Consider the following 19,177-nt stretch of genomic DNA (forward strand, 5'->3'; position numbering starts at 1 on the left):
GGACAGGATCAGCATTCAGAATGACCTGGACAGATGAGAAAGCTGGGCCAGAACTAACAAAATGAATTTCAACAGCGATAAATGTAAGATTCTTCACTTAGGCAAAAAAAAAATGAAATGCATAGATATAGGATGGGTGACATGGCTTGATGTCAGGTTGGTGAGGGAGCAAATTTGTTTTCTGCTGTTCCAGAGACTAGAACCAGGAGTAATGGGTTCTAGGTGAAGGAAAAAGTTTCCACATAAACATCAGGAAAGACTTCCTGACAGTAAGGGCTGTTCGACAGTGGAATGCACTTCCTTGGAGAGTGGTGGAGTCTCCTTCTTTGGAGGTTTTTAAACAGAGGCTGGATGGCCGTCTGTCAGGAGTGCTTTGACTGTGTGTTCCTGCATGGCAGGGGGTTGGACTTGATGGCCCTGGTGGTCTCTTCCAACTCTATGATCCTATGAAACAAGAAGTCACATCCAGTCATGTGTACCTTTTAAAGGCTCCACCTTTAACAGAAGCCCCATGGTGCAAACTGGCCAGTTGCAGTACTGCAGTCAAAGCTGTGATCACGGCGGGAGTTCGATCCCGATGGAAGGCAGGGGAAGGCGGTTTCAGGTAGCTGACTCAGCCTTCCATCCTTCCAAGGCCGGCAAACTGCAGAGGAACGCCATGGCAAACCACCCTGTAAATACAGTCTGCCTACTTAATGTTGTGAGGTGATGTTAGCACAGGTTCCAATGTTTATCTTCCCTTTAAACAACAACAACAAAAACAACAAGTGTTCCTGGAAGACTGAAAACATGGCTGGAGAATCCAGAGAAAGGAGGGCTGCTTAATTGGCATCCACGCAGCTGTGTTTTGGCTCAAGGCACTAGTATCTTTTCCCCAACAGGTGAGAAACTCGGGGAGGAGGAGTGGAATAGATTTTGAGCAGAAAAGTGACTGGATAGGAAATGGTTAATCAGCCTGTTTCCTCCCTGCCCCCCCCCCCCCCCCACACACACACACATACACTGTTCCTTTGCTTAGGCAGGAAGAGAGGAGGAGGAGGAAGAAAAGTTTCTTTGAAATGAATTAAATACGGAGTCAATGTGCAATTTCCACACTGCATGTCATTTTTAGTTGAACATGAGCAAAGGTTCCCAGCTCTCAGGCTGGAGTTCTCCTGGAATCACATCGGATGACCCGACTACTGGAGAAAATGGTGTCTTCAGAGGCAGGGCCAGTGTCAGCATACCCTAAGGTTGGGCAGCTGCCAGGTCCAGGGCTTCTGGCGGAGCCCATTTGTGCTAGGAGTGCCAATTCCAGGTGGGGAGGATCTTGGAGATTTGAGGAAAGACGAGTTCAATCATGCCAGCATGGTGTAGTGGCTAAGAACAAGTGCGCTCTAATCTGGGGGAACCGGGTTTGATTCCCTTCTCTGCCACTTGAGCTGTGGAGGCTTATCTGGTGAACTAGATTAGCTTGTGCACTCCAACACAGCTGGGTGAACTTGGGCGAGTCACAGTTCTTTGGAGCTTTCTGAGCCCTACCTACCTCATAGGGTGTTTGTTGTGAGAGGGGGAGGGAAAGGAGATTGTAAGCCCTTTTGAGTCTCCTATAGGAGAGAAAGGGGGGGATATAAATCCAAATCTAAACTCTACTTCATTGCCTAATAAGGGGCCGGCTGCAATGCCTGCAAAGCAAACGTTCCAGGGAATCTTTAGCATATGGCAGGCAGCACAATAGACTCAAGCGGCAGAAAATGGTGGCTGAGGGAAAATGAATATAGAAAGCTTATTAGTCGGGTAGGAAAAATAAAATACTTCCTTTTTCTGCACAGGTAAGGGAAAACATTTTGACCCTGTCTTGGGGGAAAAGATTGCTAGTTAAGCATTTTTAAAATACTGAAATAATCCATCCTAAAGTTTTGGGAAAAAATGCTGTGCAGAGTTCCTCCCCAAAATGCTTCTTTTAATGCTCTCCAGCAGTGGTAGGATTCTAATTTTTTAACAGCCGGTTCCCCCCTCCTGTCGCTTTCCCCCCTGTGCCCCCCTGCCACTGCCCACTTACCTGGCTGCTGCGCCCCCCTTTTCCATGTTGCGGCTGGGGGAGGCAAGGGAAAGTGGTGGCTGCGGCTTGGCACAAAGGGGCCACGTGCCTGGGCTGGAGACTGGAACCGTGCTGGAGGTTGCCCAGGCCTCCCGGCCACTGCCCTAACCCGAGAAGGCCACAGCAGCATGGCCGGGAGGCCTGGGCAACCTTCAGAAGGGCTCCAGCCTCGGCGTGTGGCCCTGCTGCAGGTTGTTCAGGCTTCCCAGCCGTGCTGTGGTGGCCTTCTTGAGCTAGGGCAGCAGCTGGGAAACCTGGGAAACCTCTGTGGGGAGGAAGGAAGCCCCATCCACCACCCCCCCCCAAGGCTTACACCCGGCAGCCCAAAGGCCAAGGTCCTTGGCTGGGGGTTGGCTGGGCCTTCCTCCCCATGAGGAGGCTGCCCGGCTGGCTGGGAGACGAGGCGCGGATCCTCTTCTCCCAGCCAGCCGGGAGGCCTCCCGTGTGAAGGAAGGACGCCCCAGACAGGAGCCCTTGGCTGAGGGCTGGCAGAGGCTTCCTCCCTGCAAGGAGGCTGCACGGCTGACTGGGGGACGAGGCGCGGATCCTTGCCTCCCAGCCAGCCGGGCAGCCTCCATGGGAAGGAGGACCCAGCCAGCCTCAGCCAGTTCGGCGAACTAGCTATAAATTTAGCTACCAGTTCTAGCAAACTGGTCCAAACTGGCTGAATCCCACCTCTGCTCTCAAGACATTTTATTTGTGCTGTGCAAGAAAGACCTTAGTCCTGCATACTCTGTGCAGAGGTTTGGGTGCCAGTGAAAAGGGAGGACAATCAATCAACCAATCAATCAATGGACTTGGGGGGAAATGTTGATAAACTGTTGAAGGCTTAGTCAGGATCTCCACATATCTATAAAGAAATGCGCTGCAGCTTACCAACACCCATAAATGTTGTTAAGCCTTCAGGTGCCACTTACTTTTTTAAAATTCTGAGAGAAGGCCTGGCTTCCTACATGTATATGGTAGACATTATTTTTGTAATTAGTCTGCTTAAATATTAGTTTTCAGTACTATGGCAGCAAAACAGCTGAATCCCAGCTTGTAGGGAGGTTATATTGGAAGAAGATTTTATTCTGCTGACGCTTCAACATTTGGGCCAATCTACATTTGCTTCATTATTATTCTGCTTTTCTGCCAGAAACCTTTTTCCAATGCAGAAGGATCTTCTGACAGTCTGAGAGACGTTGGCCTTTTGCTCACATTTGGTCTCTTGGGGTCAAAGCATACATTAGCTTCAAGTCAGATTCTCAGTTGTGCATGTGTTTCCCTCTCTTCAGAACTCACTGTGCTACAGATCAGAGAAGCCTCATGGTTTCCAAGAGCATGATTCCCCCCCCCCCCGCGCCCCGCCTGCCCAGGGAGAGAGAAATAGAGCAGTCTGCGTTTTCATTTGGCTTTTCCACTTCTCCCTGCCTTCCCCTGCTCAAGCAGCAGCAGTTCCCCCAGCATTTCTGAAGGATCAATAGAGCCCATTAAAAAAAAACTGAAGCACTTTCAACCTATCCCTGAAGTGACAGAGCATGGGGGGGAAATTCAGATATGGGCAGCAAACAACCTTTAGACCCAGAAGCAGGAGGAGCAGGGGGCAGGCAAAACGCGGTTAGGCTCCGGGAAGCACTGGGGCACCTCCTCATGTGTAAACATGGAAACACAGGGGGACCCCGCTGTGAAGCACACAGCCATGATTCAAACAGTAAGTGTACAAAGGGCCATTAACTTATTTTCCAACTAAGAATCTCAAAATAACTATACGACTATTGCTCCATCCAGGACGAGGGTCTCATTGTGCTTGTGTAGATGTGAAGCTTTTGCACAACTCCCTGACAGTCCCAGCACTGACTTGTTCTTTACTTCATTTTGGATGTGGTTGGAAGTACCACCAAGTCACAGCCACATATGGTGACCTCATGCAGTTTTCAAGGAAAGAGACGAATGGAGGTAGTTTGTCATTTCCTGCCTCTGCATAGCAACACTGGACCTCCCTGGTGGTGGTCTCCCATCAGTACTAACCGGGGCTGATCCTACTTAGCTTCTGAGATCTGGTGAGGTTGGGCTAGTCTGGGCCATCCAACCCAACTTGGACTCATCACTTACATTTCTTCATTTCCACTTTAGAAGCAAAGTTGACCATTCCACAGGTGGAAGGATGATTATGATTCATGTCCTTCTGCGGAATAAGGAATGCAAGTTTAAAAAAAAACACTCCCAGTAACCAGAAGAAATCTAGGTGTGATGTGACTGAATCGTGATTCCCCTTCGTACCACGATTTAAGAAACGGGTCCCTGCCCAGTAGCAACCTCACTTGTAAGAAAAAGCAAAACATGAACTGAAGACGGTAACAAACCATTCAGGCTGTAGAAAAAAACTTTTAAAACCAACACAGTTTTATTCTTGGTATAAACTTTCGTGCACATGCGCACTACCTTTGTGTGCATGTGAAAAGCTTATACATAGAATGGAACTGAGCAAGCATACTATGATGATCCTTAATTAAAACAGTTCTACTCATAGCCATACCAGTGATATCCTTCAGAGGGTAGAGAAAGGAAAAGAGAAAAAATGAACCACTATTCTACGTTATAATACCAAACAAAAATGTGTCACTAGAGTGTTGTGGGTTTTCCGGGTTGTGTGGCCATGTTCCAGCAATATTTTCTCCTGACGTTTCGCCTGCATCTGTGGATGGCATCTTCAGAGGATCATATGTAGGTGAAACGTCAGGATAAATACTACTGGAACAAGGCCACACAACCCAGAAAACCCACAACACCCCAGTGATTCTGGCTGTGAAAGTGTTCGACAAAAATGCATCCTCTCGCTGCTTGCCGACCAGCACCAAGCTTCTAGTTTCTAAACAATCTGTACTATGTTCACATTTAATTGGACTTATTCAAAATAGGAATTCTCTTTGTTGTATTTATATGTCATGCTTGAGGCCTTGCCCCCTCCAAACTCTCTCCTCTGCAGGCTATTCTGTCCACCCTCCAAAGCAACCACTACCTCCAGGGGAACATATAGTCAAGGGATGCGTTGCCATTCCAGCCCCCCCCCCCCCCCCCCCCGGCTAGGACTGAGCAACCCTTCGGGGGTGGGCGGCATATTAAATCAAACAAACAAACAAATGTTGACAGGGAGAAATTTTTCTCTCTTTCTCACAATACTAGAACCAGGGGGCATTCATTGAAAATGCTGGGGGGAAGAATTAGGACTAATAAAAGGAAACACTTCTTCACGCAACGTGTGATTGGTGTTTGGAATATGCTGCCACAGGAGGTGGGGTTGGCCACTAACCTGGATAGCTTTAAAAGGGGCTTGGACAGATTTATGGAGGAGAAGTCAATCTATGGCTACCAATCTTGATCCTCCTTGATCTCAGATTGCAAATGCCTGAGCAGACCAGGTGCTCGGGAGCAGCAGCCGCAGAAGGCCATTGCTTTCACATCCTGCACGTGAGCTCCCAAAGGCACCTGGTGGGCCACTGCGAGTAGCAGAGTGCTGGACTAGATGGACTCTGGTCTGATCCAGCAGGCTAGTTCTTATGTTCTTAAATAAATATTTGTACATAGTCCTGGCACATTCCTCAAGCTCTGTTTCTAGATCCTTCTCCTCCTCCTAGCCCAGATGAGGCCGATCTGCAAAGCCTGCCCCCCAACATAGTAAAGAGCCTACTGCATTTGGATCTGCCCCATTTCTATTCCCATGTGCCCCCTGCCTGGAGTGGGGGAGCTTTGATTTTCAGGCTCACTTCCCTAAACGAGGATCCATACCTCAGCTGTGCAGGTAGGTTGAGGTAAAGCCCTCCAGATATTTTGCAGATGAACAGGACAGTGAATAATTCATGGTGCACTTTGCTTGTGCCTTTCAGATACTGGGATGGTTTTTGCAGAAGCTACGGAAAAGTAACTTCTGCTCTGGTCTGCCAAAGCTCTCACAGCCCTGTTGTTTCATTTCCAGCCTCCAAGTGGAGACTGGAAATCTGGAATTATTACAACCGATCTCTGGATGACAAGGAGTGGTTCCCCAGGAGGAGCCTTGGATGGTGGACTGAACAGCGTTGTACTTCTCTGAGGTCTCTCCCCTTCCCCAAATCCGCACAGCCACAACTCTATCTCCCAAATCTCCAGGAATTTCTGTTGGGTTATTCAACTTAATGTTTATCAGAGTAGCAGAATAAGAGACAGTTGCTGGTTTTTAAAATAAGTTTACTTTCTGTTAGGGTTTACATGGAAGAAAATACAGAACAGCTTTCTAGTCTAACTTGGTTACATAGCTTAGCACCATGGGGTCCCACATGGTGCCTACCTAGCAAGGCAAAGATTCTTCTCGTGTGGGTGGTGTGAGACAAAGAAACATACTTTATAACTTCTGTCTGCATGACTAGTCTCACATAGGCAATGCTGGGGTTAGCTGACCAATAGCTTAATCAATGAGCTGGCCATAAAACTCTGACCTCAGTATCTAATTAGCAGGCACATAGTTAACCCCTTCGTGTCTGTATTGTGACAGACACTTGCAAATCCCACAGTTTCCCAACCCAGCTTGGCAGCCCTATCTGCAACTTCTGTTTTTGTCAAATCCCTTCAATTTTTGGCCCCACCTTTCCTGGAGCCGGAGCGGTTTCCAAACCGCTTGTCGATTCCGGATGCAATCCAGACCAACCAAGATCAATGACGTCAGTTTCTGTGTCCAGTGTTGTGTGAATTCCCTACGTGATGATCTTGCTTTCAATGCATTCAAGATATAATAATACTAGCAGCAAAGCCCATTGGTGGGCAGGGGGGGATGCAATGGGCTCTAGAAAAGGAGGGGCGAGCAAGCATTCTCCCCTGTGATGGGCTTCACTGGGGCTTTACCTGCCCCCTCCCCCCCCCGGTGCTTCCCAACTACCTTCTGGGGATCATCTGTTCCAGGAGCCTGTAAGTGTGGCAGGCTGGTGCAGGGGGGCGGGGATGGGGTTATTTGTGATTGTGGGAGTGGGGACGGGGTGGTTTGAGGTAGTGGGAAGGGGGAACAGGGTTGATGGGGCGGGGGGAGGGAAGGGGAATGGGTTTATTTGGGTGTGGAAGGGGGAATGAGGTTGTTTGGGGGTCTGCAGAGCACAGTGTGGAGCCTCGTCGTCTTACCGCCAGTGCTGCGCAGGGCCTAGCTTGGTCTTTGGGTGGGGAGATGTGGGGAGAGGATGAAACTGCTTGGCGCTGTGCAGTGCTTCTCAGAGCCTCGTTGACTTACCGCTAGTATTGTGCAGAGCCCGCCTTCGTCTTTGGGGGCTGGGAGATGGTGAGCAGGGGAATGGGAAGGGAGGAGGGGTGTGTGGCTATGGGGAGAGTGGCGGCAGGGATGGCAGGACAGGCAGCTTCCCACCGCCCTCGCCACTAGGGACAGGTGGGCAGGGGAGTGATTGGAATGTGAGGGATGGCGTTCCAACCAATGGGCGCACAGGACTCAATTCTGCATGCTGATTGGGGGGGGGGGGCAGTCATCATTGCATCAGTATTGCGTTATATATGGTAAGATCAGTGCTCGATCCCTTCCAGTCCAACTTCTGTGCTGGGCATGGGACGGAGACCGTCCTCGTCACCATCACAGATACACTCTGCATGGAGCTTGACCAAGGCGGATCGACGCTGCTGGTATTATTGGACCTTACCGCAGCGTTTGATGTGGTTGACCACAACCTTTTGACCCACTGCCTGGCCGCTGCCGGGGTGTGGGGCACTGTCCTTCAGTGGCTTGCCTCGTTCCTCCGGGAACGGAGTCAGCAAGTGTGGTGTGGGGATCAGGCCTCTCAGCGGTGCCCACTTTTTTGTGGTGTGCCTCAGGGAGTGCTGTTGTCCCCGCTGTTATTTAACATCTACATGCGACCCCTTGCTCAGCTGGTGGGGAGTTTTGGGCTGATCTGTCATCAATATGCTGATGACACTCAGCTCATTCTGTTGATGGAGGGGGGGCGGCCGCTGCTCTTGCGGCTCTACAGCATTGTTTGGAGGCAGTTGCTGGTTGGTTGAAGCAGAGCAAGTTAAAACTTAATCCAACGAAGACGGGGGTCCTCTGGCTGGGTCACGAGGGGGAGATTAGGGATTTTCAGCAGCCAGTGTTGGAAGGGGTCTCCTTGGCACCGACCCTTTCGGCTCTCAACCTGGGTGTCCACCTGGACTCGTCTCTTTAAATGGAGACCCAGGTGGCACATGTAACTCGGGTTGCTTTTTTCCATCTTCGCCAGGCCCGGTGGCTGGCCCCCTATCTCTCCCAGGTCAACCTGGCCACAGTGATCCATGCAACGGTCACCTCCAGGCTGGACTATTGTAACTCGCTCTATGCAGGCCTTCCCTTGCGGCTGATCCAGAAATTGAAGCTGGTCCAGAATGCAGCGGCCCGTCTTCTCACGTGTGGCTCAGTTAGAGATCATATTACCACCATGTTGTGCCGTCTGCACTGGCTCCCAGAGCAGTTCCGGATTATCTTCAAGGTGTTGGTATTGACCTTTAAGGCCCTTTACAGCCTGGGGCTCTCATACCTGCAAGACCGCCTTACCCCATATGTCCCGAGTCGCCCTCTCCATTCGGCAGAGGTGAATTTACTGGTGGTCCCTTGTCCCTCTATGATGCGGCTAGCCTCCACCTGGGCCAGAGCTTTTACAGCCCTGGCCCCTGCCTGGTGGAATGCTCTTCCTCCAGCTGTTAGGGCCCTGTGGAACATTGGGGAGTTCCGCAGGGCCTGTAAAACAGAGCTGTTCCACTGGGCTTTTGGGGAGGCTGGCCGCTGAGTCCACCCCTCTCTGTTGCCCTATGTGTCATCGGCTTATCTGAAAATCTGCCAGTCCCCTCCCGGGGTTTAGTACCAGACATCATCCACCTAATTAATTAATTATGGAAAGTATTGTCGAAGGCTTTCACAGCCAGATTCAACTGGTTCTGGTGGGTTTTCCGGGCTGTGTGGCCGTGGTCTGGTGGATTTTGTTCCTAACGTTTCGCCTGCATCTGTGGCTGGCATCTTCAGAGGTGTATCACAGAGAAAAGTCTGTTTCACACCTTTACACCTCTGAAGATGCCAGCCACGGATGCAGGCGAAATGTTAGGAACAAAATCCACCAGACCACAGCCACACAGCCCGGAAAACCCACCAGAACCAATTATGGAAAGATTACTGCTGCTACTGTTTTTATTGTATTTATTGTTTTAATTGGGATTATTCTATTGTTTTAGCTGCAATGTATTGTGTTTGGTTGCCTGTAAACCGCCCTGAGCCCTTCGGGGGTAGGGCAGTCTAATAAATCGAATAAATAATAATAATTTTAAAAAGATAAGATGTACATTGCTGTACAGGTGATGGCAACACAGTAGACAGGCCTATGAAATTCTCCCCATCCAAATTTATTCCCAAATGTTGAGGTCCCAAATTCCCTGATCTTGTTTTTGGAGCAGCACCCCCTTGTTCTCAACCCCACTGTAGGGTTACCAACTCTGGCCTGGGAATTCTTTGGAGATTTTGGGGTGGAGACGGAAGAGGATGGAGTGGGGGGGGGGGGATGCCATAAACCTGAACTTTCAGTTTCCTCCAGGGGAATTGATCTCTGAGATCAGTGGTGATCCTGGAAGATCACCCAGCCCCAGTTGGAGGTTGACAACCCCAGCATTGAGCTGGGGTCCAGTGGCACTGGCACATGAGAGGACTCTCCTTTCCTTGCGCTCAGCTTGGGTTCTGTGCTTGTTTCCAGCCCAGTCCAAGAGTCATGTGATGGGAGAGCATCACGGCCTTCCCTTCCGGCCTGGCCCCGCCTGCCCACCGGAGCAGGTGCTAAAATGTGGCTGGTTAAGAAAGCAGCGAAGTCTCATGAAGAACTGGCAGCTGCGCTGGTTCGTGCTCCAAGGAAACCAGCTCCTCTACTATAAGGACGAGGATGAGGCCAAGCCACAGGTAAGGAGCTATGGGGGCCATCTTGTTAGAGAACCCACCTTGGTTCCTTTTAGTCTAGATTCCTGCCTGCTCACTTCAGTCTGAAGCACTGGGAAAATAATTTCCACATGATGTAGACTTGACTGAATACAGGGCACAGAGTGATAAACTGCAGTCGGAATTCTGCTCACAACCTGCATTTGATCCCGATGGAAGTTGAGTTCAGGCTCAAGGTTAACTCATCCTTCTGAGGCATAGGCATAGGTGTCAAACTCACAGCCCATCATGCTGGCAGGGGATGATGGGAACTGTGGTCCATAACATCTGGAGGGTCGTGAGTTTGACACCTGTGTTCAGGGCAGTAAATGAGTACGCAGCTTGTTGGGAGTAAACTGACCATCTGTCGAAAGTGCTTTGATTGTGTTTTTGCATGGCGGGGGCGGGGGGGGTTGGACTGGATGCCCCTTGTGGTGTCTTCCAACTCTGTGATTCTAAGTGTAGATGACTGGGGAAGGGAAAGGCAAGCCACATAGTCAACTTAGTCAACCTAGTAAACACCATGATGTGATGTCACTCAGGGGTCAATAATGACCTGGCAGTTATTAGAGACAAGAATACAGACAATTTTCTGAAAGACTGGAAATCCTTTGCAGACTACTTATTGAAAATATGTACAAACAGAGAAACAACCGCAGGATTCGAGACTTAAATGAAAATGGAGGCGATGCTAAAATTGATTCCTCATCAGCAGAACTGCAGAAAATGTCAAAGGCCCCAGGCAAGAGGGTTACAGAGAACCCAGATCTCCCCCACCCCCCGCAAAAGTCCTTTTTGTCTGCGCTCTTTGGGGCTTGGGGCTCGGTGTGGCTGTTGCAGAGCGCCGTTGCCACCCGAGACTGAGTTGTGGAGGGCTGCAGCCAAAGACTGAGTTCGCCACTTTTGGGAGCTTCAGAAGGCTGCCACCGCGGCCAGGCCAGAGAGCCACTGCCCAAGGCTGGACATCACTGCAGAATGTTGCTGCTATTTCCAGGTCAGGGCTGAGGAGAGCCACCTTGAGGAGGGTTGTTGTGGAGTTTGCTACTTCTGAAGCAGGGGCTGAGGAGAACCACCCCAAGAGCAGGCCGTTGCCCGAGGCCAAGTTGCGGCTGCGGAGGGCTGCCGCCGCCCCCAAGATTGGATTGTTGCTGCCTGAGACAGGGCCATGAGTGGCCATCCTGAGCTGGGCTGTTGCTGCTGGGAACAGCCCCCCCCCCCCCAGGCTGGGTTGCGGCAGAGGAGGTCACTGCCTTTGGGACAGGGCAGCAAAGACCCACCAAGCCCGGACCGCCATTACGGAGGGTCATTGTCTTGAGACTAAGTTGCTGCTGCGGAGGTGGCTACCCTCCAAGGCAGGGCTGCAAAGATCCACCCTAGGATCAGGTTGCTGCTACAGAGAACCAGGAGTGGGTGGTTGCTTCCCAGAGCCGTTGCCCCTGAGATCGGGCTGTTGCTATGAAGGTTGCTGCCCCCTGAACCAGGGCCCTAGCACACTGCAGAGTAGCCTCCTGCAGCTCCTGGAGGTGGTGTCAGAGTGGGCATTGAGGTTCCCAAATCTGGTGGTTTGGGGAGACTTCAATGTCCACGTTGACTCGGCCTCGTTTTTGGGAGCTGCGGAGCTGGTGTCATCCATGGCGGCACTAGGCCTCTCTCTTGTTAACACCAAGAGTCCCACTTATCAAGCTGGCCACACTCTGGACCTGATCTTTGTGGCTGGTGTGAGTGTGATCTTATCCTCTATTGATAGAGTGCCATGGTCTGATCACTTTTCATCCTTAAGGCCCGGGTCGAGAATGCTGCACCCTCCTGCTTAGGCAGTGGGCCCATTTGGGTTCAATGGGCTCATCAGCCCACACAGGCCGATGGATCTGAGTCAGTTCCAGGATGTCGTGTGGGAGTCCCGCCTGCTGGCGACTCTCTCGAAGAGCTAGTAGAGAGCTGGGAAACCGGTTGAGATGATCTCCCCAAAACTTCTTCTCCACCCCTGTTCTAAGCCAACCCCTTGGTATACAGAGGGACTGAGGAGGAGGAAATGGGATCTGAGATGACTAGAGTGAGTGTGGCAACATACTCATGATGAAGGGATGCGACGCTCATTTCAGACACTTATGAAATCCTACAAGAAAGCAATAAAGGAAGCTTAGAAGGATTTCTATGCCTCTTCAATTGCCACTGCGAGCTCATGTCCAGCACAATTATTTAGGGTAATTTGGTCTCTTACAACCCTTCCTAGGGGTCCAAAAACTGAGGAATTGGCTTTTAGCTGTGAGGTATTTGCAGGGGCGGGGGCGGGGGGGGGGGACGGGACACTGCTGAGTGCCATTTCTCTTGCAAACCTGGATGTCCCAGGGTTGATTTCGTCATCCTCCACTGATTGTTTCTGTGTTAATTTCAGGGGTTCATCTCACTGCAAGGCAGCCAGGTGCATGAAGTCACCCCAAATCCAGAGGAGCTGGGGAAGCACCTCTTTGAAATTAGTCCAGGTAGGCCAGGCCTTCTTGCCCTCGTTGTCATTGTGTCTCTGCTTTCCAAAACCACCTTGGGCTAGCATTGGCAACCTCCACGTGGTGCCACCTGGAGATCTCCTGAAATTACAGGTGATCTCCAGACGACAGAGAAAAGGGCTGCTTTGGAGGGTGGACTCCATGCCATTGCGCCCACAACATCCCTCCCCTACCTAAACTCTGACCTTCCCCAGCTTCATCCCCAAATGTTCAGGAATTTCCCAAGCCAGAGCTGACAAACCTGGGGTGTGAGGTAACCAAGAGGACTCCTGTGTGGATGTTGTACAGCTGCGGAAGGTTTCTGGACTGGCATTTCTAAAACATGAATGCAGGTGATTCCTGTTCTGTATTATAAGAATAGCTTGGCTCTCCAAGGTCTGCAGAAAGCCAAGCAGCCTTGGGAAAGAACAAAGTGCTCCTCTAGAAACAAAGGCAGACCATCAGATGTAAAATTTGGCAGTGAAAATGCCACCAGTATTGTTGATGCTGAGTTGTTTAAATCACAACATCACCTTCCAAACTGCTCAAGAAGAAACTGCCCAACTGCCCAACGGTTAGGTTGACAGCTATTGTGTGTGTGTGTGTGTGTGTGTGTGTGTATGCGCGCCATTGTAGGGGAGAGGCAATGGACCCTAGCAAAGGGTCAAAGAGGAAGCACCCCCCCCAAAAAATGGGCTTTAGTAGAATTGCAGCATTCCTCCCCACCCCACCCCACCTCGCTCCCAGCATGACAACTTACCTGGGCTCGGAGGTGGGAGAGGCTGGAGAGGTGGGGCTTGGGGTGGAGGAGAGTGGGAAGGTGAGGCTCGGGATGGTGGACTGGGGTAGGAGGGAATGGAGTGACTTTGGTTGGGGGGAGGTAGAAAAGGTAAAGGTTCTGGTGAGGGAGGGTGGCAAAGTCAGAGTGGGTTCAGGGAAAGAGTTGAAAGATAAGGTTTGGAGTGGTGGGAGGGTTGGAATGTGTGGATAGATGTGCGGGAAGGTGGAAAGGTGAGGTTTGGGATGGGATGGGATGGGTGGGGAGGGGAGGTGGGAGGGATTTGTCAGCCTGCTGAACAACAGATCCACAAGGCCAGCCTGAATGCTAGGGATTGGAGGGCTGAGGGATGCTTTGGGGGGCTGGGGGAAGGCAGGGGGGAACACCAGGCCTTTTGCGGGCCCAGCATTTCTTTGGCGGGGTGGGGGGAACCCTGGACCATTTACAGACCTGGCATTGCTTTGATTTGATGGGGCAGACGTGTAGCTGCCAGGGGTGGGGCATCTTGCACCGGGCGCGGGGCAGGGGGCGGGCTGTGGTGGGGGTGTTCCAGGGCAAGGTGAGGGTGGGCAGGGGCGTGGTGGGAGCACAGGTCACAAAAGTGCCCCAGGCGCTGTTCCCCCTTGCTACAACTCTGGGGTGGGGGAGGTGGGGGGGGAATGGAGCCTGGCAATGGCCAATGGGAGTACTTTGGTCCCAGTGCGTCCTAAAACCTTTTTATTATTTAACTTTATATTCTGTTTATAGCATTTCCCCTTAGAAGTTAAAATGAACTTCATGATACTCTTGGAGCCCAGCGTTACTATTTCTTCTGTTTCTGCTGCTTCTTTTTGCAAAATTTGTATCCTGTCTTTTTACTCTTTCAAAGGCTACCAAGACAGATAATAATCAAAACATATATGATAAAATCACATTTTAAAACCATTTAAATCAACCCCTCTTTGGTGCCATGACCAAGAAGGCCCCCCTCTCCCATGGGCAGCCGCTGTGATGCTGGAATCCACCCCCAAACAGCATCACTTTCAATGGTGTTTAAACTAGGGAGCCCAGATTCTCGTTTTAAATCCGCCTTAAAGGGAGAATCTGGGGTTCCCAGTTAAAACAATATTGAAAGTGATGCTGTTTTGGGGTGGATTCTCCCCCACCCTGAAACAGCATCACTTTCAATGTTTAAGCTGGGAACCTCAGATTCTCCCTTTAAATCCATGCCGAAGGATTTAAAAGGAGAGTTTGGAGAAATTTGGAGGGTACCTGCTGTCAGGCATGCAATTGTTAAGCTAGCAGCACAAAAATTTCAGGGTATCTTTAGGAGACTCACCAGATGATACCACCTAAGTTTGGTGAAGTTTGGTTTAGGAGATCCAAAGTTATGAACCCTCAAAGGTGTAGCCCCCCTCTCCTATTAGCTCCCATTGGAAACAATGGGGGATGGGGCAGGCCCTTTGGGAGTCCATAACATTGGACTCCCTGAACCAAAGCTTACCTAACTTGGGTGGTATCATCAGGAGAGTCTCACGAAAATTCTCTGGAATTTTGGTGCGGCTAGCTTAAAAACTGTGCCCCCTGCAGGTCAAAAACTGAAAAACACTAAAAAATACCAAAAAACACAAACGAACCTGCACGTCTCTGAAGATATCAGCCATAGGTGTGGATGAAATGTTAAGAGCTAAAACTACCAGGGCACGGCCACGCACAGGGGTGGAATGAGGGGAAACTGTGCCCAAAGCACACGTGCGCCCTGTGCCCCTGTCCCCACCCTGGAACACCCTACCATGCCCCGGCCACACCCCCGCCGTGGCTCCACCCAGGGCATCGCTCCACCCCCCGTTGGCACTGCGCCACTGGCCATGCAGCACAGAAAATCCACAACAGCCAGTTGATTCCAGCCATGAAAGCCTTCAGCAGTACATAGGAACAACAATCAAAAAATTGAGCTGGAAGTAAGGATCATTGAGGGAATGCCAGAAGAAACCAAAAAGTCTTCACCAGCTATCAGAAGATGGCCACCGAGGGGTCAGGCAAGTTCTTCTGGGGCAGGGGTAGGGAACCTGCGGCTCTCCAGATGTTCAGGAACTACAATTCCCATCAGCCCCTGTCAGCATGGCCAATTGGCCATGCTGGCAGGGGCTGATGGGAATTGTAGTTCCTGAACATCTGGAGAGCCGCAGGTTCCCTACCCCTGTTCTGGGGAGATGTTCTGGTCATTCCCTGTTGAACTCACAATGGCCAATCACCCACTGTGGCCTCGTCCCTCTCTAGCATGAAAAGTTGTGACAGAAGTGCTCTCGCTTTCCCTGGGGCAAACAAGAAGTACACACAGGGCTGGAGGAAGCGCTTTGGGATAAGTAATGTTGCCTCCTGTCTCAGCACACCACAAAGAAAAAGTGTGTTGGGACGAGATTTCTAGATGCAGGCGAAACGTCAGGAGAGAATGCTGCCAGAACACGGCCAGACAGCCCAGAAACCACACAGCACCCCAATAAAAGCCTGCCTTTTCAATCAGGAACTCCAACTTGTGGTCCAAAGAGCAGGAGTTGCATGTTCATCTGGCTACTTAGGTATTACCCGCACCAAAGTCCAAATGGCCTGTTACCTAAAGGTACTATTCGACCCAAAACAAATATGGGCTTTCACCAGAGCCAGGTGCAATTCCTTCCCATCAGCCCTTCTTCAAGGGCCCTTTTCGAGGATTCCTGCACAGGACAGGGTGTGCTCTTGTTGTATCAATACCCCTGAGACGATGTTGCACCACAACAGACCCTTGTGAGGCAGGTGGGGCTGAGAGAGTTCCGAGAGAACTGTTACTAGCCTAAGGTGAACCAGCAGGAATTTAGGAGTGGGGAAACAAATCTGGTTCACCAGATACATGGCCTATTGCCTTTATATTCTAACGAACCCCTGAGCAAGGAGAGCTCTCACCATTGCGCGATTCAATGTTATGCCCTCTGCCCTATTAAAGGGTAGGTTTAGTAACCTAGAAAAATCTGCAAGGTTATGCAGCTGCAAATCCAATGTGGTTGAAACCCTGGCCCACCAACTTCTGCACTGCACCAGATTTGTTAAAATCAGATCCAAATATATCAATTTATATCCTTTTTTCCAATCTGGGCTGCCAGATCTGATCAGGTTATCTTTATTGCTGAATAACTCTGACCCTGGTTTTTGTGAAGAGGTTGCCAATTTTATTATGGAGATAGCTGAGAGTATCTGTTATGGTCCTTTTGGGGCTTTTCTGCTTTTATTACCGATGTATTTATTTTGCTTTCTGATTATGCCAATAAAGGTGTATGTATGTGTGTGTATGTGTGTATGTGTGTATGTATGTGTGTGTGTCGAGGGCTGCATTAGGCAGCGGATGCACCCTGAGTCAACAAGTTCCTGCGTCTGCACACTAGTCCCACAAGTCTGATTAGACACAGTCACAGAAAGAAGGAACGGGCCGTTGGTTACACTCAATCTGTTAGCGAGTAGACCTGCAGCACAGCGGGTGGTACGTTTCCAAGAGCAGGAGTCAGTAGCTTGGATACTTAGCTGTAGCACCACGACAGCAAACACACCACAAGAAGCAGGTAGACCTCAGTGAAGTGCAGTTTTATATATAGTGCAGCTATTTACAAGTAATTTACATCAGCAAGGAACAAACGGACAGCATGCTTCGCCAGACATAGTATTCCCTAACCAGCAGCATACAATCACATTTGTTCAGTATATATACATACATGGTCCAAACAGTGTAAAGGTCACACTGTCCTGTTGTAACCGGTTTGATCTGGTTTAGTCCAGCTCACTGCCTCTTGCATCAGCTAGGTGAGCTGTCACTTAGATCATACTGATCTGCTTCAGCACACAATATGCTCAGTGGGTTACTTCAATACATGGTGACTGCAGAGCCGACCTCCCTGGCAGGGTGGTATATGCGGGTGGGCGAGGCAGAGGTTCGTCTGCGTACAGTGCAGCTACTGAAACAGCAGGGCAACCCCCACTGGCTTCCCCCCGTCCCCCGTCGGGGGGCACTTCTCCAGCTCACAGTGGCAAGGAGGCAGGGGAATCTCTTTATGCCCGGCAGCGATGGCTGGGACTTTGCCTGAGTTGTGGCGGAGAAGGGCACAAGGCGGCCGTGTGTCCTAGCAAGAAACCCGACCCTCCGGTAGTCCCCGCCAGCGGTGCAGCGAAGGCCGGGATGGCTAAGGGTCTAGGTGAAAAGTCCCTGTTCAAGAAGGATTTGGGACTACAAGTGGAGCCGCGCGAGGCGAGTTCGGCCTCCGAGGAGGCGGGTGGCCCCGAGTCCAGCGAGGAGTCAGCGGGAAACGACAGCGACGTGGCCTGAAGTTCGCCCGATGCCAGGTCCCTTCTAAGGGCGTGGAACTGAGGGTGAGTGTAACCAACGACCCATTCCTTCTTTCTGTGACTGTGTCAAATCAGACTTGTGGGACTAGTGTGCAGAGACTGGCACTTGTTGACTCGGGGTGCACCCACTGCCTAATGCAGCCGTCCCTAATGAGGCTGCAGCGGGTCGCCCTACACTGCCCCATCCTATACAAGCAGATGGACAGGGGTACATTGAGGGGTGCACCGGCCATACATCGGGCGGAACCTGTCCTTATCCAGTGCAGGGGGCACTGGGAAGAACGGCGGTTCATCATTGCCAAGGTGGCCAAATATTCCCTGGTGCTAGGAGTGCCTTGGCTACGGGATTGCGACCCCGATATCTCCTGGTCCTCCAACTCTATCCGATTTGTTGCCTTCCCTTGCGGTGACCATATGTCCGGTCCTCTGCCGATGCAGGTGGGGGACTCCCACAAGGTGGCTGGGAGTGCGCTGGACGTCTTGGCCATCCCTCACCCCTACTGGGACCTTTCAAGGATGTTCGAGGAAACGGAGTGCGACAAGCTGCCGCCCACTGTAAGACTGACTGTAATATTGAACTACTGCCTGGTGCTAAGCTCCCGAAAAGCCGTCTCTACCCCATGAGCCCGTTGGAAGCCCAGTCGCTTCAGGAGTTTTTGGACAAAAACTTGAAATGGGGTTTCATTAAAAGGGTAACCAGTGATTTTGCTGCTCCCATACTGTTTGTGCGGAAGAAGGACGGCTCCCTTCGGCTGTGCACTGACTATTGGGGACTGAACACAATCTCCATGTGCAACTAATATCCGTTGCCCCTGATCAAGGACTTACTGAGTTGTCTGGGGACGGGCAAAATTTTCACTGTTGGATTTGCAGGAAGCCTATTATCGGTTGCGGATCGCCACAGGGTACAAGCACCTAACGGCTTTCAACACAAGGATGGGCCAGTTTGCCTACTGCATCCTCCCATTCAGGTTATCCGGGGCTCCTGGGACTTTCATGTGTTTGATAAATGAGGTTCTCCAGGATTTTTTGTTCAAGGGGGTGGTGGTGTATTTGGATGATGTCCTTATTTACTCCCAGAAGGAGGAGGAGCGTGTTAAGACTGTTCGGGCTGTGCTACAGCGGCTCCTCAACAATGACTTGTTCGTGAAACTTTCCAAATGTGACTTTCATAAGGAGCGGCTGGACTTTCTGGGTTACCAGATCTCCAGCCAGGGGTTAGAGATGGACCCGGGTAAGATGCAGGATGTGTTGCAGTGGCAGGAGCCCCGCACCAGGTGTCAGTTGCAGTCGTTCCTGTGCTTTGCCAATTTCTGTTGGGACTTTACACCTGACTTTGCCCGGCTGGCTCTCCCCCTCACTGATTTGCTGCGCACGAAGGAGAAGGGGCCGGTGGCAACCAAGCCATTGGTTCCACTGCCATGGTCCCCGGAGTGCGGGGCGGCCTTTCAGGCACTTAAGCACGCCTTAATGTCGGAACCTATACTTCGCCATGTCGACCCTTCCAAGCCCTTTATTGTGCATGTTGACAAGGCGATGGGCGCTGCCCTACTACAGAA

At 51.0% G+C, this 19,177-nt stretch overlaps 1 protein-coding gene across 1 annotated transcript in view; it reads left to right on the forward strand.

The window, feature by feature from the left end:
- The window catches only part of ARHGAP22 (Rho GTPase activating protein 22), a 54,290-nt gene that overhangs the window by 3,518 nt on the left and 31,595 nt on the right, over positions 1-19,177 (forward strand). The window contains exons 2-3 of the mRNA XM_048505877.1: positions 9,796-9,995; positions 12,406-12,493. Of these exons, the coding sequence (XP_048361834.1) occupies positions 9,796-9,995; positions 12,406-12,493 (288 nt within the window). The remainder of the gene's footprint in view (positions 1-9,795; positions 9,996-12,405; positions 12,494-19,177) is intronic.

The sequence above is a fragment of the Sphaerodactylus townsendi genome, linkage group LG08, assembly GCF_021028975.2.
Source record: "Sphaerodactylus townsendi isolate TG3544 linkage group LG08, MPM_Stown_v2.3, whole genome shotgun sequence".
In the NCBI taxonomy this organism is placed as follows: domain Eukaryota; kingdom Metazoa; phylum Chordata; class Lepidosauria; order Squamata; family Sphaerodactylidae; genus Sphaerodactylus; species Sphaerodactylus townsendi.